This window comes from Fusarium verticillioides, chromosome 3 (genome assembly GCF_000149555.1).
Source record: "Fusarium verticillioides 7600 chromosome 3, whole genome shotgun sequence".
NCBI classification, from domain to species: domain Eukaryota; kingdom Fungi; phylum Ascomycota; class Sordariomycetes; order Hypocreales; family Nectriaceae; genus Fusarium; species Fusarium verticillioides.
The window spans coordinates 2638302-2659357 of record NC_031677.1 but is presented as its reverse complement, the minus strand read 5'-3'; the positions used below and the strand labels follow the sequence as shown (position 1 = coordinate 2659357).

The 21056-nt window shown below is 50.5% G+C and overlaps 11 protein-coding genes across 27 annotated transcripts; 4 read left to right on the top strand and 7 right to left on the bottom strand.

The window, feature by feature from the left end:
* Positions 1–216: 216 nt before the first annotated feature.
* FVEG_05138 (hypothetical protein) lies at positions 217–849 on the bottom strand (the record flags this gene model as incomplete). The annotated part of the gene is made up of 3 exons (XM_018893208.1): positions 217–252; positions 316–376; positions 470–849. 3 exons carry the CDS (start codon positions 847–849, stop codon positions 217–219), a joined length of 477 nt encoding a protein of 158 aa, XP_018750035.1.
* Positions 850–1103: 254 nt separating this feature from the next.
* FVEG_05137 (pre-mRNA-splicing ATP-dependent RNA helicase PRP28) lies at positions 1104–4514 on the top strand. Its single transcript, XM_018893207.1, has one exon. The coding sequence runs from the start codon at positions 1222–1224 to the stop codon at positions 3391–3393; it is 2172 nt and encodes a 723-aa protein (XP_018750034.1). The 5' UTR covers positions 1104–1221; the 3' UTR covers positions 3394–4514.
* On the bottom strand, positions 3583–7085 carry FVEG_05136 (valyl-tRNA synthetase; the record flags this gene model as incomplete). Its single annotated transcript, XM_018893206.1, has 5 exons — positions 3583–4009; positions 4064–6106; positions 6159–6791; positions 6850–6996; positions 7055–7085. 5 exons carry the CDS (start codon positions 7083–7085, stop codon positions 3603–3605), a joined length of 3261 nt encoding a protein of 1086 aa, XP_018750033.1. The 3' UTR covers positions 3583–3602.
* Positions 7086–7428: 343 nt separating this feature from the next.
* FVEG_05134 (hypothetical protein) lies at positions 7429–11300 on the bottom strand. 15 transcript variants are annotated; one of them, XM_018893201.1, is made up of 5 exons: positions 11168–11300; positions 10799–11114; positions 10360–10612; positions 8837–10306; positions 7429–8783 (listed from the first exon to the last, which is right to left on the bottom strand). In XM_018893201.1, the coding sequence occupies exons 3-4, from the start codon at positions 10482–10484 to the stop codon at positions 9442–9444; spliced, it is 990 nt and encodes a 329-aa protein (XP_018750023.1). In that variant the 5' UTR covers positions 10485–10612; positions 10799–11114; positions 11168–11300; the 3' UTR covers positions 7429–8783; positions 8837–9441. The 15 variants fall into 15 exon arrangements, with proteins under 15 accessions (XP_018750023.1, XP_018750021.1, XP_018750019.1 ...); XM_018893199.1 differs by having other exon boundaries at positions 10799–11300; XM_018893197.1 differs by having other exon boundaries at positions 10360–11114.
* Positions 7557–9627, top strand: FVEG_05135 (hypothetical protein). 2 transcript variants are annotated; one of them, XM_018893205.1, is made up of 4 exons: positions 7658–7906; positions 7955–8071; positions 8169–8843; positions 8898–9534. In XM_018893205.1, exons 2-4 carry the CDS (start codon positions 8056–8058, stop codon positions 9311–9313), a joined length of 1107 nt encoding a protein of 368 aa, XP_018750032.1. In that variant the 5' UTR covers positions 7658–7906; positions 7955–8055; the 3' UTR covers positions 9314–9534. The 2 variants fall into 2 exon arrangements, with proteins under 2 accessions (XP_018750031.1, XP_018750032.1); XM_018893204.1 differs by having other exon boundaries at positions 7557–7906; positions 7955–8843; positions 8898–9627.
* On the top strand, positions 11186–14501 carry FVEG_05133 (hypothetical protein). Of its 2 annotated transcripts, XM_018893188.1 has the most exons (3): positions 11453–11764; positions 11821–12229; positions 12301–14477. In XM_018893188.1, exons 1-3 carry the CDS (start codon positions 11625–11627, stop codon positions 12346–12348), a joined length of 597 nt encoding a protein of 198 aa, XP_018750014.1. In that variant the 5' UTR covers positions 11453–11624; the 3' UTR covers positions 12349–14477. The 2 variants fall into 2 exon arrangements, with proteins under 2 accessions (XP_018750013.1, XP_018750014.1); XM_018893187.1 differs by having other exon boundaries at positions 11186–12229; positions 12301–14501.
* On the bottom strand, positions 11441–14198 carry FVEG_05132 (hypothetical protein). The gene is made up of 8 exons (XM_018893186.1): positions 13997–14198; positions 13797–13880; positions 13552–13583; positions 13469–13500; positions 13367–13415; positions 13249–13315; positions 13049–13196; positions 11441–12999 (listed from the first exon to the last, which is right to left on the bottom strand). Exons 1-8 carry the CDS (start codon positions 14042–14044, stop codon positions 12506–12508), a joined length of 954 nt encoding a protein of 317 aa, XP_018750015.1. The 5' UTR covers positions 14045–14198; the 3' UTR covers positions 11441–12505.
* Positions 14502–14582: 81 nt separating the features above from the next.
* Positions 14583–16906, top strand: FVEG_05131 (mannan polymerase complexes MNN9 subunit). The gene is made up of 2 exons (XM_018893185.1): positions 14583–16228; positions 16284–16906. The coding sequence occupies exons 1-2, from the start codon at positions 15122–15124 to the stop codon at positions 16302–16304; spliced, it is 1128 nt and encodes a 375-aa protein (XP_018750012.1). The 5' UTR covers positions 14583–15121; the 3' UTR covers positions 16305–16906.
* On the bottom strand, positions 16835–17880 carry FVEG_05130 (peroxin-4). The gene is made up of 2 exons (XM_018893184.1): positions 17472–17880; positions 16835–17422 (listed from the first exon to the last, which is right to left on the bottom strand). Exons 1-2 carry the CDS (start codon positions 17662–17664, stop codon positions 17097–17099), a joined length of 519 nt encoding a protein of 172 aa, XP_018750011.1. The 5' UTR covers positions 17665–17880; the 3' UTR covers positions 16835–17096.
* A 463-nt stretch (positions 17881–18343) lies between these two features.
* FVEG_05129 (hypothetical protein) lies at positions 18344–19135 on the bottom strand (the record flags this gene model as incomplete). The annotated part of the gene is made up of 1 exon (XM_018893183.1): positions 18344–19135. One exon carries the CDS (start codon positions 19133–19135, stop codon positions 18344–18346), a length of 792 nt encoding a protein of 263 aa, XP_018750010.1.
* A 368-nt stretch (positions 19136–19503) lies between these two features.
* Positions 19504–20034, bottom strand: FVEG_05128 (hypothetical protein; the record flags this gene model as incomplete). Its single annotated transcript, XM_018893182.1, has 1 exon — positions 19504–20034. The coding sequence occupies one exon, from the start codon at positions 20032–20034 to the stop codon at positions 19504–19506; it is 531 nt and encodes a 176-aa protein (XP_018750009.1).
* Positions 20035–21056: the final 1022 nt, after the last annotated feature.

The window sequence follows — 21056 nt, the reverse complement described above, 5'->3', positions numbered from 1 at the left end:
TTAACTTAATGTTAGTTGGTGTACAAGTAGGGAGTCCATGTCCCAGAACCTCCAGAGGCAGTGGTGGTTGGGTGGCCTGTGATTCACGGAAGGGAGGCTGGATCTTGGATGCACAATGGTTCTCGACAAGACGGTCGCTGATATTGTTGTACATAAAAATACATGGTGAATGAATAGGGCGCGGCAAAGCAGTCATTCCATCTCTCTTCTTGTTGTTTATTTGGGGAACTTGGTCCAACCGTATTTGCCCACCTGTTGATGTAGTTAGCAACACATGCTTCCCTGGACGATCAAGGCGGTCATCTTTATTCTTACCCTCTTCCAGCGCTTGATAAGACTGGGCATATCCAGCATGGCCTTTCTTCTTGTCTCCATCCTGCAGTACAGTCAGTCAATGTTGTTCTGGGCCCATGACAACACATAGCCAGCCAGTACAGCTGTGGTGGCCATGATGGGGCTCTTCACTTACTTTGCAATCATATGTCGTTCGTGAATATGGCCCTTGACCTTCTGTCCTACACCAGTACCCTTGACTCTCAGACCATGCTCAACCCGGTGAGCCAACTTGTACTCGGTGCCCTTTCGTGTTTCTGGCAGCAGATCCTCGACGCCGTTCTCACGGGCCATCTTGACCAGCTCAGCCTGGCGGCGCTGCGAGTAGACAGGATCTTGCCATTTGCCAGTCACTGGGTGCTTGTAGAAGCGGAAGGGGTTCGGCCTCTCCTCTTGGTACCGGGTCTTTGGGGTGTTTTCGGGGAGGATGGCAGCGGGAGGATAGCGGGCAAAGAAGCGCTGCAGTGGTGCGGGCAGTGACTTTGCAAGCCCAATGAACTGTGATGTTGACGCCATGGCGATTTGCTATGATTTGCCGTGCTGAGGGGCAATCGGTTGCACGCCCCGGAACTGAAAGGATGGTCACGAAACTGTAGCTTTCTGATCTTCAAGGCTACGGCGGTCCCCAAGTTTTCAGATACTAACGACTGAGCCTACATACCTAAACAGAAACAGACCCCGGCCCGGCCGCCCATGCATGTGGACCCATCCATTGTTTATTCATCAGCCAATGATCTAGAGCTAAACCCACACTGCCTCAGCCTTGCCAACTCTTTGTCATTCAACAACAAATCATCAGTCATCGCTCTATTTGTGATGGGCAACTGCCTAATGGAAATATTCTAATAACGCATCGCCCTCTTGTTTCTATTCTTCCATCACACAAAAATGCCCCTCGATATTGAAGAAATCTTGCGGCAAAAGAAAGCTGCAGATGCCGCCGCCGCAAAGCCTAGGTTCATCCCCAAGGCTGAACGAGAGCGACTAGCAGCTGAAAAGGCAAAGAAGGAGGAAGACGCGCAGAAGCGCAAGGCTTCCGAAGATGCGCAGAAACGGCGAGAGGAAGAACAAAAATGGGCCGCCAGATCAAACGGCTCTTCAAGGCACAACGATTCCACGAATGGATCATCGCGCGTACCAACGGGGCCCAAGGCCATGAATCAGGAGAATGGCCGTGACCGAGATGGATATCGAGATCAAGGACGAGGGAGGGGAAGGGGAAGAGAAGGACGCAAGGGAGATAAACAGGCTGCGGATAAGCAGTCTGCAGAGGATATCGAGGCCACTCTCCTCCGATCACGATACCTGGGGCCCCAAGTTAACCAGCAGTCCAACTTTTCGGCGAAGAAGAAACGAATGCGAACAACAGAGAAGAAGTTCAATTTCGAGTGGGACGCTGATGAAGACACGTCACGCGACAACGATCCCTTATATACTCGACAGGCCGTCAACCACAATGGATCATTCGCCGGTGTTGGTGGAGAATTTGACGACGAAGCCGAGGAGCGCGCTCGCAAAAGAGCTCGAATGATAGAGCAGAGAGATCCAGAGAACGGAAAAGAGAGAGCAAAGGGCATCATGGAAGACTTCTTCCGAGCACGCGACAAAGCGAGACAACGCGCTGATCGAACAGGACTGGGCAAGCGATGGTCTGAAAAGTCTTTGGGAGATATGCGCGAGCGGGATTGGCGAATTTTCAAAGAAGATTTTGGAATCGCTACGAAGGGCGGTATGATCCCGAACCCCATGCGAAGCTGGCAAGAATCGAATCTCCCTAAGCGCTTGCTCAACATTGTCGAGGACGTGGGTTACAAGGAGCCGACGCCCATTCAGCGAGCTGCAATCCCTATCGCGTTGCAAGCCCGCGATCTCATCGGTGTAGCTGTCACTGGTTCCGGAAAAACAGCCGCTTTCCTCCTACCACTGTTGGTCTACATCTCTGACCTACCGCCTCTCGACGAGCTCAATAAGAACGACGGCCCCTACGCTCTCATCATGGCCCCTACCCGAGAACTGGTGCAGCAGATCGAGTCTGAAGCCAGGAAGTTTGCTGGTCCCCTCGGCTTTCGCGTTGTGAGCATCGTCGGCGGCCACTCTATCGAGGAACAAATAAACAACATGGGCGATGGTGCTGAGATTATCGTTGCTACACCGGGTCGTCTTATCGACTGTCTCGATCGACGAGTGCTCGTCCTAGCACAATGTTGCTATGTCATTATGGATGAAGCAGATCGTATGATCGACATGGGTTTTGAGGAACCCGTTAACCGGATCCTCGAAGCATTACCAGTCAACAACGAGAAGCCGGATACAGAAGATGCCGAGGATGCAACAAAAATGAAGCGTTACTTAGGTGGAAACGATCGTTACAGACAGACCATGATGTATACAGCAACTATGCCGCCTCAAGTGGAAAAGATTGCCAAGAAGTACCTCCGCCGTCCAGCCGTCGTCACCATTGGTAACGCAGGTGAAGCCGTGGACACTGTCGAGCAGCGTGTCGAGTTCATTCCCGGCGAGGACCGTCGCAAGAAGCGTTTGCAAGAGATACTTGCCTCGAACGACTTTGCGCCACCCATTATTGTCTTTGTCAACATCAAGCGCAACTGCGATGCTGTCGCCCGCGATATTAAGCAGATGGGTTGGACGGTTGCCACACTCCATGGGTCCAAGACTCAGGAACAGCGAGAAGCTTCTCTCCAGTCAGTTCGCAACGGCGCGACGCAAGTTCTCGTTGCAACTGATCTTGCTGGCCGTGGTATCGATGTTCCCGATGTCTCTCTCGTCGTCAACTTCAATATGGCCCCTAAAATCGACAGCTACACTCATCGTATCGGTCGAACAGGTCGTGCTGGCAAGAGTGGTGTTGCCATTACTTTCCTGGGTCCTGAGGACGCTGATACCATGTACGATCTCAAGCAAATTCTCAGCAAGAGCTCCATCTCCAAGGTACCAGAAGAGTTGAAGAGACATGAGGCTGCGCAGTCGAAACCAGTACGTGGTGATGGCGGAGGATCAAGGAGAGACAAGGAAGAAGGGTTGGGGAAAGGAGGCTGGTAGACGCTGACGCTGGAGAATAATTTAGGCGACATGAAATCATTGAGATGGATAGATCCATTAGTCTCGTCAACTAGAAGGAAGAACCCGTAAAGTGAGAACCCATTTACAAATATCACTTCCACATCTCCCATGAATTCTTTCCTATATCTGAAGCACACTCATTGCGAAGCACACTCTCCTTCACATGTCTTCATTTTATCTTATCTCGTCTACTCTAGCTTTAGCTGCTCAAACTGCTTGATAGTCTCCTCGAAGCTGTTAAGCTCTTGCTTGGCATCTGCCAATCTCTTCTCGTCTGTCTCGCGGACGGCGTCTGAGACCTTCTCAAGATAGCCAGGGTCATTGAGAATCTTTTCCTGTTTTTGGATATTGCTCTTTGCCTTGTCGAGCTTCTTCTGGGCCTTGGCGATCTCAGCATCAAGGTCAACGCGGCCCTTGACGTGAAGGAAAACGGAGGCCTCGGTTGAGACAGGATAGGCGACGCACCCAGCGGGTCTAGTAGCATCGGGGTTGAGGATCTCGACTCCCTTGATACCCTTGCCGCTTAGGGTCTTGATAGAAGACGACTGCTCCTTGACGGTAGTGAGAGCAGTATCGTTGTAAGCCTGGATGATAACTATGAATGAGTCAGTAAAAATCGTTTACAGGATCACAGGACTAGAGCACTTACCCTCAGCCTCATCCTTGAGGGCATACTCAGCCATCAGTGAGCGCGCGGCCTTGGAGCAGCCTAGAACAAGCTCGTAAGCGCGCTCAGACTCTGGGTCATCAAGCTTCTCGTGGTAGACGGGGAACTTCGCGACCATGATAGACTTGGTCTGATCCTCAGGTCGTCGGGGCATTCGTTGCCACATCTCCTCAGTGATGAAGGGCATGAAAGGGTGAATCATGGTGAGAGCGGCCTCGAGAGTAGTGTAGAGAGTCTGGATAGCAGACTCACGCTCCTTTGGAGTGCCGTCGCGGATGATGGCCTTTGAGTTCTCGATGTAGACATCGCAAAGCTCGTTGTACCAGTAGCGGTAGACAATCAATGTTGACTTGGAAAACTCGCGATCCTCAAGAGCACGGTTGATCTCTTTGGCCGCGGTGTTCATCTTGTGAAGAATCCACCGCTCGGCAAGAGTTTCGCCACGGACAACCCCTGACGTCGAGGGAGTGAAGTCCTCGGGGAGACTTCCCAGAACATACTTGGTAGCCTGGAAGATCTTATTACAGAACTTGCGGTATCCGTGGATAATCTTGACATCCAGGTTGATGTCACCACCGCCGGTTGTGGCGTTAATCATGGTGAAACGTAGGGCATCAGCACCACACTGGGGTATACCCTCAGGGAAGGCAGTCTTCTGATACTTGGTAGCCTTTGTGACCTCGCTGGGGTGTAGGTTACCTTGCAGAAGCTTGTCGTGGAGAGACTGCAGCTGGATACCTGAGATGACATCCAGGGGATCAACGACGTTACCCAAACTCTTACTCATCTTACGACCTTCGGAATCTCGAACAAGACTGTGGCAATAGACCTCCTTGAATGGAATATCACCCGTCATCTTGAGACCAAGCATGATCATTCTGGCAATCCAGAAGAAGAGAATATCCCAACCTGTCTCGAGGACCTCTGTAGAGTAGAGAGTTTGTAGGTCGTGGGTGTTGTTGGGCCAGCCAAGGGTGCTAAAAGGCCAGAGCCCAGAGGAGAACCATGTGTCGAGAACATCCTCATCTTGCTCAAGTGTATATGTCTTGCCAGGGAGTGCAGCCTTGGCTTTCTCCTCAGCCTCCTCTCGTGTTCGGCCGGCAAACCAGAGCTTCTCCTCAGGGATATCTCCAGCGCCGCCCTCGATCTTAGCGTAGTAGACGGGACATCGGTGACCCCACCAGAGCTGCCGGCTGATGCACCAGTCGTTGATGTCCTCGAGCCATCTGAAGTAGCTCTTCTCAGCAGTCTCTGGTCGGATCTTAATGCGCCCGTCTCGAACAGCAGCCAAGGCAGGCTCAGCGAGTTCCTTCATACGAACCCACCATTGGGGTTTCAGAAGAGGCTCGATGATATCCTTGGACTTTTCGCACAGAGGAACCTTCATGGCATTATCCTTCTTGTCAACATATAGACCCTTGGCCTTGAGATCATCTTGGATTGTGTAACGGACGTCGAATCGCTTCTGGCCCTTGTAAGCGCCGGTGTTCTCGTTCATAAGACCATCGTCGGTCAAGATGTTGATAAACTCAAGACCGTGCTTCTGGCCGAGAGAGAAATCGTTAGGATCGTGAGCTGGAGTAAGCTTGACAGCACCAGTGCCGAATTCCATGTCGACATACTCGTCGGCGATGATGGGCAGCTTGCGGCCCTCGATAAAGGGGTGGATGGCAGTCTTTCCGATGAGGTGCTTGTACCTCTCGTCCTTTGGGTGAACAGCAATACCGGTATCACCAAGCATAGTCTCAATACGGGTGGTGGCAACCTCGACAAGCTCATCGGAACCTTCGATGGGGTATTTGAAGTGGACAATGACGCCGAACTCGACCTTCTTGTCGTATCCAGGGACTTCGAGCAGGGTACGGCCAGTCAACTCCTTGTTGACGACTTCGAGGTTGGAAAGTGCAGTGTTCAGCTTGGTGCACCAATTAACAAGTCGGTTTGCTCGGTAGATCGTGCCCTCCTCGTGAAGCTTGACCCAGGTCTCAGTAACAGCAGCAGACAAGTTCTTGTCCATGGTGAAAGCTGGTTTTTGTTAGCAGTTTTTTCTCCTCATATGAGTCTGGGGCTGACGTACCCTCTCTGCTCCAGTCAAAGGATCCTCCCATACTGGTCAGGGCCTTGTTAATGCGTTTGTGGTATTCATCCTTCCACTTCCAGACGGTGTTAACGAATTCCTCACGACCAAGGTCGTGTCTTGTCTTGCCCTCCTTTCTCCAAAGCATATTCTCAACAACGCTCTGCGTAGAGATACCAGCATGATCGCATCCGGGCAACCAGAGGGTAGTCTTGCCCTGCATACGGTTCCATCTTATCATGAGATCCTGGAGGGAGTCACCAAGGGCGTGACCCATGTGCAGAGCACCAGTGACATTGGGGGGAGGGTGAACAATGACGAACTTGCCCTCGTCCTTGACGCTTCCATCGGGTTTGAACTCGGGCTTGAAGAAGCCCTCCTTCTCCCACCAGCTATACCATGCTGACTCGACCGCAATGGGGTTGTAGGCCTTGAAATGGGGGTCTTCAAATGACCGGATTCGCTTTTTCTCGCCCTCGGGGGTGTCTTCGACGTATTCAGGGAGAGGCTCCTCCTCAACCTTCTTTTCCTTAGGCTTCTTTTCTTTGGTAGCTTTGGGGGCGGTGGCAGCGGCCTTTTGCTTCTTTGCTTCGAACTTGGCCTGTTTCTCGGCCTTCTTTCGTTCTTTTTCCACTGTGAAACCATGTCAGGGGCTGCACCCAAAACTGTCAATGGACTGCGTATTACATACACTCCTTCTCGGTCTTCACCTTGGGCGCACCGGCATCTTGACCTGTAGCATGCGCACCGGCCGCAGACTCGACAATCTCCTTCTTCTCCGCGGCGGGAACGGCTGGAGGAGTGCTGGTAGCGTCCTGGATGCCCTCGCTGGCGGCGACTACAATGTTATGATTAGCATCAGCATTAATTATTATGTACGGAGGGCTGTAACGAACTTGGGTTTCCTCGTCCACTGTTGGTCGCCATATTTACTCGCGTGGTTGTTAAGGGTCGGCTTGCTCTTGGGGAAACAGATCGCACCCTCAGTGCTCGAACCGCGAGTCTAAACGTCGTGCCGGAGATGGCTGAATGAAGCCCGTAACTTTGAGGGCTTCAAGCAATGACCTGCACCTCGAATTGATATAGGTAGATGTTGTGTGACTCTTACCAGCTCAGCTACAGCACTGCAATTTCGAGGATTGAGTCACCCGCTTCTGATGGTGGGGGATAACTTTTAGTTACTACCACCTAGTTCATTCATGGAGGGGTACAGGAAGTGTGGCGCAGCAGCATTGACATTGATATGATCCAGTAGGTACTAAATTATCATGTCACATCAAAACAAATCAAGTCAAGTTATTAGAGATGATCCGAACGCAGCTTATCTCATGTGACATGTCAATTGATTGTAATCATCTTCATTCGATGACTCTTTTCTTACACCAACGATATCGGACCACCATGTTTCGTAAATGTGGCGCAGCAGCTCACTAGCCACAAGCGCTCAACTCAGCCAACAAAGTCAAGTGCCTGAGCTTGATGTCGTCTTAGACTACCAAGTTGGGTGCCTCCCTAGATATGCAATAATTTGAGACGAAATTACTCCAAAGGCCAATGTTAAAGAATCTACTCTAACCCGACGTACTTGGTGTAACAGATCTTTGAATTCTGTCCCAATGGCCTTGCGGCTAGCACTGAGAGCTCCTAGAAGCCGCCTCTACAATTGCATTTCGACCACAACTAGGAGATCCTACTCAACAAGTAAGCAATCAGATTACTTCACTGTTGAGCTGAGTCCGAAGATCAAAGTGAGCTCTTTGACAAGAAGAATTGTCGACTTTGCTGACCCTCCAAAGGATCCCTCAAGGCTATTACAAGCCGTCAGATCTCAGATAAACATTACCAATCCTAGCCGCCACGATGCAGCAGTTATACTGGTAACTCCACAGTATGCGCAATGGCTAGGCAAAAATGTATTCATGTCTGAGTTTGTAGATATGCTGTCAGGTTCTGAGGAGACTGGCGAGTTCCATACTCTGAGCGCTGTTGTTGACCACATCGCCCCGCCAGTGCCGAACAACAAACCCATCCAAGGCATATCTGTCCTCCGTGGTAACCTCGACGGTATCCTACCGGGACTATGGACAGAGGCGCCCCCAAAGGAATGGTCGGACGGTGGGAAGGTGTCAGCTCTAACGATGGATCTTGGCAGCCCGCATATCACTATCCCTCTTACCAACACCACTTTTCAGAACCACAGAACCTCGACACTTATTATTAGCCGTTACGACTTTTCGACTGGCTCTCCGAAGCTTATTGAGCAAACTGACAAAAAGCATTTGCAGAAAGTAGCCATTCCTGTTCAGAAAAGGCTCTCGTCAATCAACGACCTTGGTATCTGGGCCCCCCTCGTGCCTTTGACTCAACCCCGTGTGGTAACCGAGAGCTTTGGTAATATTGTACGGCGAGTCGACATTGAAGACGAGTCAGTTCCAGCATCGACTGAGCTCGAACCAGCTGTGGACGACCTCCATGCCAGCAAATCGGACTTGGTTCAGTCTCCTATGGGTATTTGGGCAATGATCACACCTCCAACTTTTGTTCAGTCGGCGGGCAGCTCGCCCTATGTCAATCCGGATCCCGAGGCAACATTCGCCGATGGCCAAAGCATCACGGAGCTAACAGCTGTGACCTCTAATCAATTGGGTGTCCTGTATAGGCAAGGGGGTAGATTGTACCAAGTTTGTAAGCAAAACTGCCAGCCCCATGTGCCCGATTTCGTCTTTTAACAGCTTTCAGTGAGTGGTGGCGGTGGTTGGGGGTCAAAGAAGGGTTTGCTGTCGCTTGACCCCGAGCAAACTCACTTTGTTGTATCTGAAGAAGAGGAGATGCAAAGGTTCATTCAAGCTATGGAAGGGGGCAACTTTGTCCCTGTGAGTTCCAAAATCCAGTTCTTTGCATCAACGAATGCTTCTGCTGGAGAGCCAGTCGGAAATAAACAAACTGGTGTGGTGTTTGGAACATCCAGCAAGCTCGAGGTCGAAACTGATGTGAATCCTTCTCAACCCGAGGCACGCTTGTTGGAAAATCATTTCGGCGCTCTCTCCAACGTGGGTATCTTTGTAACCTCGTCCGATGCCTCCATGTTTTCGAAACCTGGGTTCAACAACGACTGGAAACTCAACGTGCCTAACTCTCGGATATATGTTGTATAGGTCAGCACGGAGCTGATGGTCCTCATTGGTGGTTGTGGTATGTGTAATAAGAATGTACAAGTACCCCTCCTAACGACTGGAAATGGCTATATGTGTACCTATGTGAGTAGTATTCTAGCTGCGTTTGTTTAATGTGGTCTTTGCTTCTTGTGTAATCCTTCCGCTGCCGCCTTGGCGACATCATCGAGCGTTGTTCCCCTCTTCCTCTTGCCTATCTTCTCGTTTCCAAGTACTTCATTCTCCGCAATATCCTTATAGACACTCGCGGCACCCATGAACATCTTTGTATCCCAGCCGGCTTCCTCATTGAAAGTGAGGGCGATCTCCTCCATCTCTCGCACCCAGCGATACGCCTTGGGTGGCATGCCGGGGACGCTCTTTTCAGCGTTGGCAAGCGTGGCTGGATAAAATGTACCGATCTCATCTTTAAGAGCGTCCAAGATGCCAAGATTATGTGCCGTCGTGAATGATTGAGTGGCAATGGCGGTAAATCCCTTTGAAAGGGAAGCAAAGCACATTTTGAGGCCACTTGCAGCGCCGATTTCAGGAGAGATTTGCTTCATGTTGAGAACAGACACCAGTTTCTTTCCAAAGGGGAGCGAGCCAAAACCATCTGAGCCTGATATAGGAATACTAGGACGGTACCAGTCAGAAGAATCGTCACTGCTTGATGATTCGGTTGCGGCATTTGCAGGTGTCTTCTTGGGGGGGTGCCCAAGAATGCTCCCGTCAACGAATCGTATCGGCAGATTTGATCTCTTAACAGATGCCGCAATGGCCTTGACCGTCGAGGGCGCAACAGCATTGAGATCGACAAAGTAAAGCTCTCTTGTAGTGTCTAAGCCTGCTAACGCATCTGTAATACGAGTGGCTGTTGCCCCTGCGTCTTTAGGTGGCACAATGGAGAGTATAACGGAACTCTGTCTGACCAGATCAACATCAGACTTGAGGAGCTCAACTTCTGCGTCACGCGCTCGTTCGATGGTATCTTTGCTGGACGGATCTTTAGCAGGCATTTCATCCTCCTTGCTTGATTCATCAATCACCTTCTGCCAGAGATATTGGTTGCAACAGTGAAACCGTTGGCAACTAGTAGCTTTGCAATGCCAACTCCCATATCGCCAATGGACAGTAGTCCGATTTTGGGCAGAGTTTCGACGGTAGCTGACATCTTATGATCGATTTTCAATCCAAGTTGAGCGTTATGCGTTGACTTGAGGTAAATATATGAGAAGGAGATAGATTGACGCGGGGGACTAGGGTAAGTGAGTTGCTAGAAGAACCAAAGAGTACAATTTACTGATCCATATTAGCTAACGTTCCAATAAATGGCGAAATCTATTTGCTTTATGCATAAGTATTTGTCAATGAATATACTGCTGCTGTTTGGCATATTGCCAACTTCACTTGAATATTACAGGGCATATTTCAGGTACTTATTATGTAGTCGAGGCGAGCCAACAAGATGCTATGAGATTTGCTTACACTGCATCGAGATTCGAGATCGTCTGGTTAGTACGTGGATGCAGAAAAGTGTCGAAGATGGGAGAGCGAGGAGAGTGCGGGGCTTCCGTTTCGAACGATACAGCCCGTGCTAAGTCATCCATTTGATACCTGTAAGGCATCGATCGGTCAACGGTGGATGAATGATAATTAGGTACCTAGTTGAAAGTGATAGTGATATCCCCGCCATCATCTCCAACAGCTATGACTCTTAGTTTGTGGGCAGCCCACTCTACAAACCTGGGCTATGGGCGATTATACCAGCCGTATATAGGTACCTACCTAGGTAGCTAGCTACCTAGATCGGAGTAAGTGGGTCATTAGATTAGCGTAAGGTATGTATAAACTCACGACCGTTTTCAAATCATTAGCCTGGCTACCTTGCGTTACGTTCCGTGGAAATGGAATGGAATGAAATGAATGGTTTCGAATGGTAGGTAGTTATGAGCAAAATGAACCGAGGCCTGTCTGCACAGCGATAAGTCGTTTCCTGTGGTCAAGGTCGACGTCACTCTTCAAGGATCCCACCCTGTTTCTGGTGTCGCGGGGAACCATTCATGATGGCCCGATTCGATTCGCCTCTGAAGACATAAAAGCACATGATGACGAACCTTTGACAGGCTATCGAGGCTATTATATAGATTAGACCAGACCATCATCACTCAAGATACATAATTGCATAGAATCGAAACTCGTAATGCAAACTATTCATTATCGGCCACAACCCAACAAGTTCATCGATCATTTCCAACACGTCGACAAAACATCAACTGACAGCCCATGATGTTCCCTTCTCCTCAACATCAGCATGATACTACTGCATCGGCATCCTTATCCAGAACTACCAGATCATCACAAGACAAACGCAACGAAAAGAACACGGACACTATTCCAGCTTCAAACCTTCGGCAGCCAGACGAAATCGAAGAAGCTGATACGACAGTACCAGTAAAGACGTATCAACCAAAGCAGAAGCAGAAAAGGGCTGAACCGTCATCTGGCAGAGATACCGACGATGCCGAGAGTGTATATCTATCATCCGACGAAGAAGACACATCAGATGAAGACTCCTCAGACTATGACTCAGACTCAGAATGTAGCGTGGAAGAGCTGCCTCCTCGGCAACTGTCGAGGAGAGCAACAGATCGAGGTGAAAAAACAAACCCTGGGCCACCATTTACAATCACTCAGACAAGAAGCGAAACTACTCGCTGGGTATCAACACAGAACAATGGAGGCTTGATGCGAGGGGCCAGAACTGTCAACCAGCAGACAACATTGCATGGACACAATGCCAATAGACCACAGCAGCAAAGACCGAGCAACAGGAACAGTATCAGCTTCAACATGAGCGTCAATGTTGACATGTCCTTCAACGGCCTCGTCACAGGCCGAAACCTGGGCTTCACAGGGGTAGGCAACCTGCCATGAGTTTCTTTCCCCTTTTGTTTCGAACTCAATCGAAACGTTACTAACAATGACAGGGGTCGCTATCATATGCATGGAGCCGGCGCAACACACAAGGAGGTTGATGTCTTCTCTTTTCATGTGGACTGTTTGACTACAGGCGACCATATTATTATTGACAACTGCGAAGGTGGGATTTTAGGTGCAAGGCGCTAAACATTCTGGTGTTGTACATAGTTGTGAACATGACAGATACCAAAGTCAAGTATCATGGCAACAAAGCTACTCGATCATGTCGATATCGTCGGTCGCAGCCTGAGCCTGAGTCTGCGTAGGTGCCTGTGTTTGAGCAGTGGGTGCAATTTGCTGGTCAGCAGGTTCTGCGGCCTGCGCGTTGTCACCGCCGCCAAAGTAGTCCGCCATCTCTGCATCCAGCTCCTCCTGTGTCTTCTTTCCGCGAGGGTTGCCTCGTCCGCCGCGTCCACCCTCCTGATCTCTGCCTCCATCTCTGCCATCGCGTCGAGCTCCAGGGCGACGGCCACCTTGACCGCGGCCCCGACCACCCTGTCGAGGCATTGGGCTGCGGCGAGGACCCTGACCGGGGACATATCTGTCGATTCCTCTGCGGGCAGCATCATCATCATCATACCGGCGATGGGGGGAATGGGATCTTCGTTCCCCCGGACTCGAGATTCGCTCTGCCAGTGGACGGCCGGGCATAACGGCGGTATCAAATGGGTTTCGCGAGGGTAGCAGAGTCAATCGAATTGGTTGGCCTGGTTCCTGTCAGCCGGGTTGCACAATCCGGCAAGGCTTTTCACTCACCATTGGCATTGGCACCGTCAAACTGTTTGACCGCTTCCTGAGCGTCCTCCTTCAGTTCGTACGTCACATAAGCAGTCCCTTCGGATCGCCCAGCACGATCATACCGTAGCTGAAGGCGAACAACTGGGCCAATTCTTCGAAATAGCTCCTATATGCCTGTGAGCTGCTGTGTAGTAATTCCAGCCATGTCATCCACCTACATCCAGGTCTTCCTCAGTGAGGTCATAGTGAATGTTGTCAACTCTGAGCTTGGCGCCCTTGGACTCCCTATTGTACATAAGGTTAGGGAGCTCGCGATTGTTGATAGGTGCGACTCACTGGTCGGGGGATTCGCGGCGGCGACGAGGAGCAGGAGCTCGACGATTGTCTGGATTGCTGTTAAAATGGCATCCTGGGCAGGAGAGGGTTTCCAAGAATTACTGTTCTCTTCGAATCGGTCATGGACCCATTCGCTGTGTACGATTAGCAAGCGAGAGGAGTAGAAAGGCAGGATTTTGACTAACCTATCAAGGTTTCGTGAATCGTCGCGAGCGGACTGCAAGTGGGAGGGACGCTCTGGTCAGCAATGGATTTTCAGAGTGGAAAGCCGTTCAATCGACAAAAGCCCCGAGCGCCGGAAGGACGAGTTGCGAGGAGGGTTGTACAGGTCGAGTTGGCATCATTGGAGGGCGAGGGAAGTCAACCTGCACCGCCGACGTCAACAAAGACTCAAGGAGAAGGCCGAGTTGCCATCTGAGGAGAAACCAACCTTTCTAACACCATCGCGAGGGTAGTCATTACGGGGTTCACGTCGGCGACCTTGACCACGGGAGTTGCGAGGTCGATTGGCGCGCTGCGAAAAAGAAAAGTCAGCCTATGCTGGTTGATGCGAGACGGGGACGCGTTTATGTCATGTACTGCATGCAGGAGACGGTATGAAAGGATAGGAGGGAGATGAGAAAGACGTACAGTATCAGCGATGATCTCATCAAGACCGCGATCCATCTTGTCAACCATGTTTGCGTATATTTGCTGCGAAGCTTGACAGAATCCGCGACGTATTTGGTAAGTTGAGGTTGAAATTTGAGAGGAGAGGCCGTGTTGCTCGACAAAGTTGGGCCAAGGTTGTCTACGCACATGCGAAGGATGGATTGGATGTCATGGGTGGGTGCCACAAATCAAGGCCTCAAGCCACAATCTGGGCGTTGAATCGTGGTGGAGCCTCTATTGTTAGTGCTACAATACGAGGAAGCATTCTCAGCTCCGTACAAGTACGAAGTACTTGATGATGATATCGTTAGGTTTCGGGCCATCGACTAGGAGGATTTTCCAATAGAATCACTCAACGGACTCGCAAATATCTCTGCTATCCATTAGTTATTTATCAAGTATCATACCGTCAGGTTGATCGGAACAAGATCATTGCTGGAGGGCCTCGACGAAGCCGGGCTCTTTTTAAACTTCACTTCACTAGAAGGCCTTGGATGGAATATGCAAAACCTCGAATCCTCAGTGACCATGAAATGAGCTCAAAGGTGTAGGCGGATTACGACCTCAGCTCTCAAATACGATGATACTTTCCAGAGTCAAGGTCTCTCCGGCGGGAGCCTCCAGATCACAAAGGTAGGTAGTATCTTGTATCTGCATGGATAGGTGCCCAGGTTCCTTGGTGCTACTGGGATTTCACCGATGGGACGGGTCTCAGCGCTAGACCTGTTCTGGGACCTCAGCCAACTGAACCCTTCAGTCGCTGTGTCTTCAGTTAATTATCCCTTTGGAGGCCAGAGAACCACTTCGTATTCCTGTCATATTACCCCTTCGCTCAGTCTCGTCTGCTACGTCCATTTCTTCCTTTCCTCTTGTCTGTCTTATACCTCTTCAAAGGCTACATTGAGAGTTGAGCCGTTTATACGAATTTATCCAACCCCCCTATCACTTACTTATTCCTGAGCTGTCCCTCGCGGCGCATCTCGAAAACAGCTTCAACATTTAATCAATTTGATGCCCTCGACTTCCTCGCGATAGCTGGTGCTGTCGCATTCTCTGGCATACTCGAATACTTCGCTGCATTTCAGGCGCATTAACACAGCTCTCATGGCCCGACCCATGGGGGCGGTTCGTCTCAAGAAGACGAATCCCTTGACCCTCGCGCTTGGAGCGATCCTGTGCATCTTCATCATCGTCTTCCTCGTCTCCCCGTCGGGCAAATCCGCAACCGCTCGCCGATTCGAGTCCATAACTGCAGAACATCATCTCTCGCCGCCGACTTCACCGTACCGAAAGTCAAAATCCCGATCTGGCGTACCGCTCAAGCCACCACCGGTTGTGCACTACAACCTTAACAATGTCACCATTACGACTTCGCCCATCGCGAACCGAGAAAATGTCCTCATCTTGACCCCCATGTCTCGATTCTATCCCGGCTACTGGGACAATCTTTTGCGCCTGACCTATCCTCATGAACTTATCACGTTGGGGTTCATCCTACCCAAGACCAAGGAGGGCAACCAAGCCACCACCGAACTCCAAGAACACATCCACAAGACACAGAAGCATGGCCGTGAGGGTGACAGATTCAAGAGCATCATCATTCTTCGTCAAGATTTTGATCCTGCCATCGTGTCGCAGGATGAAGCCGAGCGCCACAAGCTTAAAAACCAGAAGGCCCGTCGCGAGGTTATGTCCAAGGCCCGGAATTCACTACTGTTCACGACTCTCGGACCCGATACCTCCTGGGTCCTGTGGCTAGATGCCGACATCATTGAGACTCCTACAACCCTGATCCAGGATCTCGCCTCGTTTGATAAGCCGCTCATTGTCCCAAACTGCTTCCAGCGATATTACGACGAGGAACATAAGCAAATGGCCGAGCGGCCATACGATTTTAACAGCTGGCAAGACAGTGAAACAGCACTGGCACTCGCTGCCAAGATGGGACCCGACGAAATTCTTCTCGAGGGCTACGCTGAAATGCCAACATACCGAATGCTTATGGCATACCTGGCTGTCGAGGGCGGTGACCGTAATCTGGTCATCCCACTTGATGGAGTTGGAGGTACTGCCCTTCTAGTCAAGGCAGATGTGCATCGCGATGGTGCCATGTTCCCTCCCTTCCCCTTCTACCATCTTATTGAGACTGAGGGATTCGCCAAAATGGCTAAGCGATTAGGCTGGCAACCATACGGCCTGCCCAATTACAAGGTCAGTCATTTCTCCGCTACAATGAACACCTGGCACTAATGACTTTCTACGACAGGTCTATCACTATAACGAATAACGTTGCCACGCTGTCACGAGGGCAACATGATCCATCCCCTTTGACGGGCCCTGTTTTCTGGTTCCTATGCCAAGAAGACAAGCATGCTGCTCTGGGATTAGGGCCTTGAGTAGTTGCTTAATACACATTGTTGGGCAAATTCACGATTCACTTTGGGCGGGTACAGGTCATGGCGTTAATAGTGCATCCTCTGAACATTTATTCTAAAACAGAGGGGAATGGAAGCCTTGTTGCCAGAAGAAAAAAAGACAAAGACAAAGACAAAGACAAAGACAAAGAAAAAGAAAAAGAAAAAGAAAAAGAAAAAGAAAAAGAAAAGAAAGAAAAGAAAAAATATCGCAATAGCTTCAGGGAAGATATCGTGCCTTGCTAAAGATATGCATATTGTATTGGCGTACAAATTTCCGTAAGAACATTCGGGCATTCATTGCAGAGCGAATGTGGAGGAAGAATCATGGAATACCTAGGTACCTTAGATCGGCATCTGCGAGTGCGCGTGTTGAGCTGTTCAAATACAAGTTTTGAGGAAATTCTCAAATAAATTGTCCTCTCGTGGATGTTGTTGCTCAAATTGAGTTCGTATTTGCAATATTATTACTGAGAATCATGCGATACCGCTCGAACAATAAATTCATGAACATCCGTAAACCCAATCTGACATCCAACATCCTACCCTAACACCTAGGTATATCAATGAACTTTCCATTCGAATCAAAACTCCATAATGCACTCCTTGAATTCAAGCGCACCCACCATCTTCAACCGGTGCAAATTCCACAGGTAGCCAACATTTCAAGGCCCCTCATATCGCCCATCAGAATCCCGACACCAAAACTCGACTAGCTTCCTCGTACCAAGCACATCACCGGAACGTAACAGGGCCGCAACATCCACGTTGAGTGGGCTATCAGTCTCAGGGCAGCCCAGCAACATGCGCACGGCTCGAACACACTCCAAGACACTATACGCAGGTGTCCATGCGTCCTTGAGCAGGTCGAGGCAGATCTCGCCAGTTTGAAGGGCAATATTCGGGTGAACAATGGGAGTGACGAACGTCATCTTTGGTGGTGCGAGGGGGTAAGTCGATGGGATAGAAATATTGATGAGCCAGCGCCCCTCTGCAAGATGTTAGTAGGTGAAGATGGCAAGATCAAAAGTTGAGCTGACCATCGTAGCCGTGGCCTATATCTCGTCCATTGATGACGGACTCCCACTCCATCAAGTCACCCTCGTTGACTGGCCCAAGACGTTCGATACCCTTCTCTTCCTTTTGCTCTGTGCTCCATGTATCCAGCTCCTTTATCAGTCGTCGACTTGCGCTTCGCGACGCAGCGGCTGAGTTTGATGACGAAGGTGGCATTGCTTTGGCTGAATGCGATATCAGGGCAAAGCAAGAGTGATGACGCGGCAAGTAATTTATACACGTTATGAGTTCAAAGGGTATGGGTGAGACACTTGAAGATGGAGTTGGGGTTGGGGATGTGGACGAATTTACAGCTGCCTGGTCTGGGGTCGTGGCTTATTTCGTCACGTTTAAGCTGTTGAGCTGGGCTCCCCTCGGCATGCCCAGCTGGCGACTTATTACAGGGGTACCTAAGTCGGCCAGAGCCGAGGGATGCTCTCATGGACCCCGTGGGTACTTGTCTGGCCTCCACGGACTGTCCAACTTTAGGTACCTGGGAGGCTAGCCCACGTAGGTAAGGACTAGACCTAGGTAATAGGCCCCTGGCTCCGGACTATCTAGTATACCTACCTAGGTAAGGTAGGTATCCGTACAAAATTACCCAAACTGCCAGGGCAGCTCAACGGGCCTGTGGCTGGGGCAGCGTGGCTCAATCTTCGTTTCTAACGGCCCCTTTCATGTGAAAATGCTTTTTTACACAATGTCGTGAACTTGGCCATGCTCAACAACGAAGATTTAAGAGATGGACATACCTTAGCCCGGCAAAACTCATTGATAGTCTACAAATACTAAATAGAGACGTGGACTTTCTGGAACAGGGGGATAATTTTCTCCTTTAGTCTAGCATTATAACTCTTTACTTTTTCCTTCGCCCACCATTCGCCGCAGGCTTTCGCTTGGACGTGGATGATGAAGCAGAAGTACGAGGCGGATTTCTCCTGACTGGCTCGGGCTTAGAAGGCTCAGGAGACGATTCCTCAACGACAATCTGAGCTCCACTGCCAACATCGTCACTAGATGTCGTCTCTACTGATGCTTCTCTTTCCTCATCAGACTCATCCTCGCTCTCGCTCTGTTCCTCGCTTGACCCGTTGATTTGACGAGATCCCCGTGATGAACGCTGAGCCCCTGAGAATTGTCTCCATGATCCAGCTGGACTAGAGGCCTGGGCGCCTGGAACCTGGAACTGGAAGGGATCGAGGGGAGCTTGACTCGAGTTCCTACCTCGACGAACAATCACTGAGCTATCAGAAGGCTGACGGCTATTAGAAGGGGCCCTCACTCGACTTTGAGGTCTTTGCGACGAGGTCCCTGAGCGTGGTCGGCCGGCTGTCGCTGGCGGTGGGAAATAGCCCATGGAAGGTCGCGACGGACGGTCTTGATCCTCGGCAAGGTTGCTGTTAGAAGATTGCCGGGCTCGCGACTGTGTGCGTGGTTGACTAGAGACTGTGGGTGCTTTCTTTTTGCGCGATGACGGCTCCAGCTGGGTAAGAGGCACAGCGACTCGCTGGTCTTTACGCTTCTTGCCGCTCTTCTTCTTCTTCGCTGCCTCGTCTCTCTTTCGTCGTCGCTCCAGGGCACCCATCTCTTCCTCATTGAGATCAACATCTGTTCTTCCTTTGGCCTTTGCACGCTCGATTCTGTGCATTGCCGACTGGACCAGTGCTTCCTCCCGATCACGAACAGCCAGTTCGGCAAGATACTGTTCAAACTCCTCATCCTCACTGCTCTCACTGTCATCCTCCGAGTCCTCCGAATCCTGATAATCACCCCTTCGTACCAAGCCCCGTTCTCGATTACCCAAATCTATTCCCGTAAAACGAAGAGAATCGCTAGCAAAGCGGGTGCCTGAGCTGGCACCAACACCTCGTGCATCCTCGTCCGAATCCAACTCCTCCACACGAACGTCTCTTCCTTGACGTCCGCGAGACGCAGAGTCCCCGTCTGTTCTCCTCCGACTGCGCCTCGATGGTCTTCCCCATTGGGGCGCGAATTCGGGAGATTGCGGCCGACCACCTAGACCGCCTCCCCGGAAAAAGCCTCATCGATGGGCTTGTCCAAAAATGCAGCGTGACCGAGGATGGTCACGCCAGATGCGCCAATGAGCCAGAGCAGGGTAGTGAAAGGTGAAGCAATCAGACCCAGAGGAACGGCGACGCAAACGAGTGCAGTATAAAGCTGCGAACAAGAAGCACGGAAAGTGCCAATCTCGAGATCGTGGCCATCGAGCTTGCCAATGAACCACATGCCGACAACTACAAGGATGATGTCGAAGAGCAGCAACCAGTTTGTGAGCAAGGCGTAAATGCTCAGCATAACGAAGATAACAGCATAGTTGCTGGAATAGTGGCTCAAGTTGTAGTTGACGCGCGACTGCATCTCGACAAAGTTGGCAGGCTTGGAGAGACGCTTGAAGTCGAGAAACTCGCCGACGGGTCGCAAGTTGGAGAAGCGTCCGCTGAGGGGGCCAGATCGAAGGCCCTGAAAGCGATCGCCGAAGTTGAGGCGGGACGTTATAACGTCGAGAGGAATCTGGATGCGAGACATGATGGCTGGTTCGTGCAGTGAATTCTCGTAGAAAGGGGTTGATGTTGTTGGCGTGGAAAGAGTATAGACGTGGATGCTTTTATGGCCTCGAAGTGTAGGCAACAGAATTATTGATCCGGACGAGTGACGAAAGCCAATGCGTGTTCAATGTCAAAGAATGGATACTCTGGTGAGGAGCTGAGTGAGGAAATCAGAAGTTAGCGCAACGAAAGTGATAAAGAATGCGGGTTCAGGCAGCAGAGAAAAATTGAGGACAAGTTGGCAGGAAGAAATAACACATGTTAAGGGGATGGGATACGAGGCGCAGGCTAATCAAAGGGGAGGCCACAAGCTGACGAAAAGGATAACTTTGGTATCTGGGTAAAAAAGGGGGTAAACATACCGAGACGCAGTTTTATCAGCGAATTCGAAAAGGCTTTGAGTCCAAGAATGAACGGAATGTTGCAAGATTGATTGCACTGCGATGCTGGGAGAAGGGGTAGTTTATAGGTAGGTAGGTAGGTAAGGTCGGAATACTACAACATCCAGTGATGATAAACTGGTACTGTCCAGATTACCGATAAGATTGGCTGTCTTTTTTAGGGGACAACTCTTTTTTTCTCCGAGACGTGATTTGCTAGAGGGACGCGTCTCCTGTTAGCTTTGACTTCCAGGCTTCAGGGGGCAGGGCCAGAACTGACTGATCTCCACAACTGAAGGGATATCTCAAAAAAGGTACGTACCTCGGAATGGGATCTGCCCCAGAGGTGAAGGTGAAGGTGAAGGATGAGGCGGTGATGGAAGGAATTCGATATGTACGAAATATTCGGTCAGGGAGATGAACCAGTAAAGGTTGCTGATCTCCAGCCAGTTTCAAACCGGGCTAGCAGCCCGCAACAATGCCTCTCCCTTCCGAAAGAGAGAGAGAGGCTCGGCGAGTATATTTGAGCACAACTATTGTCGTCTTCTCCTCTCCAACCCAAACAGATGAGGTTTTATTGGAGGAGGGCCATATCAATGACTGACCTAGAAGAGAAGAAGGA

Bases quoted from the DNA above. Each gene is read 5' to 3' on its own strand.
- FVEG_05134 (XM_018893189.1), bottom strand. From the start codon at position 10,484: ATGTCAGCTACCGTCGAAACTCTGCCCAAAATCGGACTACTGTCCATT. The intron at 10,307-10,359 runs GTGATTGATGAA...AGATCCGTCCAG, and splicing joins ACCAATATCTCTGGCAGAAG to CAAAGATACCATCGAACGAG.
- FVEG_05137 (XM_018893207.1), top strand. From the start codon at position 1,222: ATGCCCCTCGATATTGAAGAAATCTTGCGGCAAAAGAAAGCTGCAGAT.
- FVEG_05130 (XM_018893184.1), bottom strand. From the start codon at position 17,664: ATGCCACCTTCGTCATCAAACTCAGCCGCTGCGTCGCGAAGCGCAAGT. The intron at 17,423-17,471 runs GTCAGCTCAACT...AACATCTTGCAG, and splicing joins TATAGGCCACGGCTACGATG to AGGGGCGCTGGCTCATCAAT.
- FVEG_05133 (XM_018893187.1), top strand. From the start codon at position 11,597: ATGATGTTCCCTTCTCCTCAACATCAGCATGATACTACTGCATCGGCA. The intron at 12,230-12,300 runs GTAGGCAACCTG...TAACAATGACAG, and splicing joins GAAACCTGGGCTTCACAGGG to GGGTCGCTATCATATGCATG.
- FVEG_05132 (XM_018893186.1), bottom strand. From the start codon at position 14,044: ATGGTTGACAAGATGGATCGCGGTCTTGATGAGATCATCGCTGATACT. The intron at 13,501-13,551 runs GTTAGTCAAAAT...AATCGTACACAG, and splicing joins GATTCACGAAACCTTGATAG to CGAATGGGTCCATGACCGAT. The intron at 13,000-13,048 runs GTGAGTGAAAAG...GACAGGAACCAG, and splicing joins TGACGGTGCCAATGCCAATG to GCCAACCAATTCGATTGACT.
- FVEG_05131 (XM_018893185.1), top strand. From the start codon at position 15,122: ATGGCCCGACCCATGGGGGCGGTTCGTCTCAAGAAGACGAATCCCTTG. The intron at 16,229-16,283 runs GTCAGTCATTTC...TTTCTACGACAG, and splicing joins ACGGCCTGCCCAATTACAAG to GTCTATCACTATAACGAATA.
- FVEG_05135 (XM_018893204.1), top strand. From the start codon at position 7,775: ATGGCCTTGCGGCTAGCACTGAGAGCTCCTAGAAGCCGCCTCTACAAT. The intron at 7,907-7,954 runs GTGAGCTCTTTG...GACCCTCCAAAG, and splicing joins AGCTGAGTCCGAAGATCAAA to GATCCCTCAAGGCTATTACA. The intron at 8,844-8,897 runs GTAAGCAAAACT...AACAGCTTTCAG, and splicing joins GGGTAGATTGTACCAAGTTT to TGAGTGGTGGCGGTGGTTGG.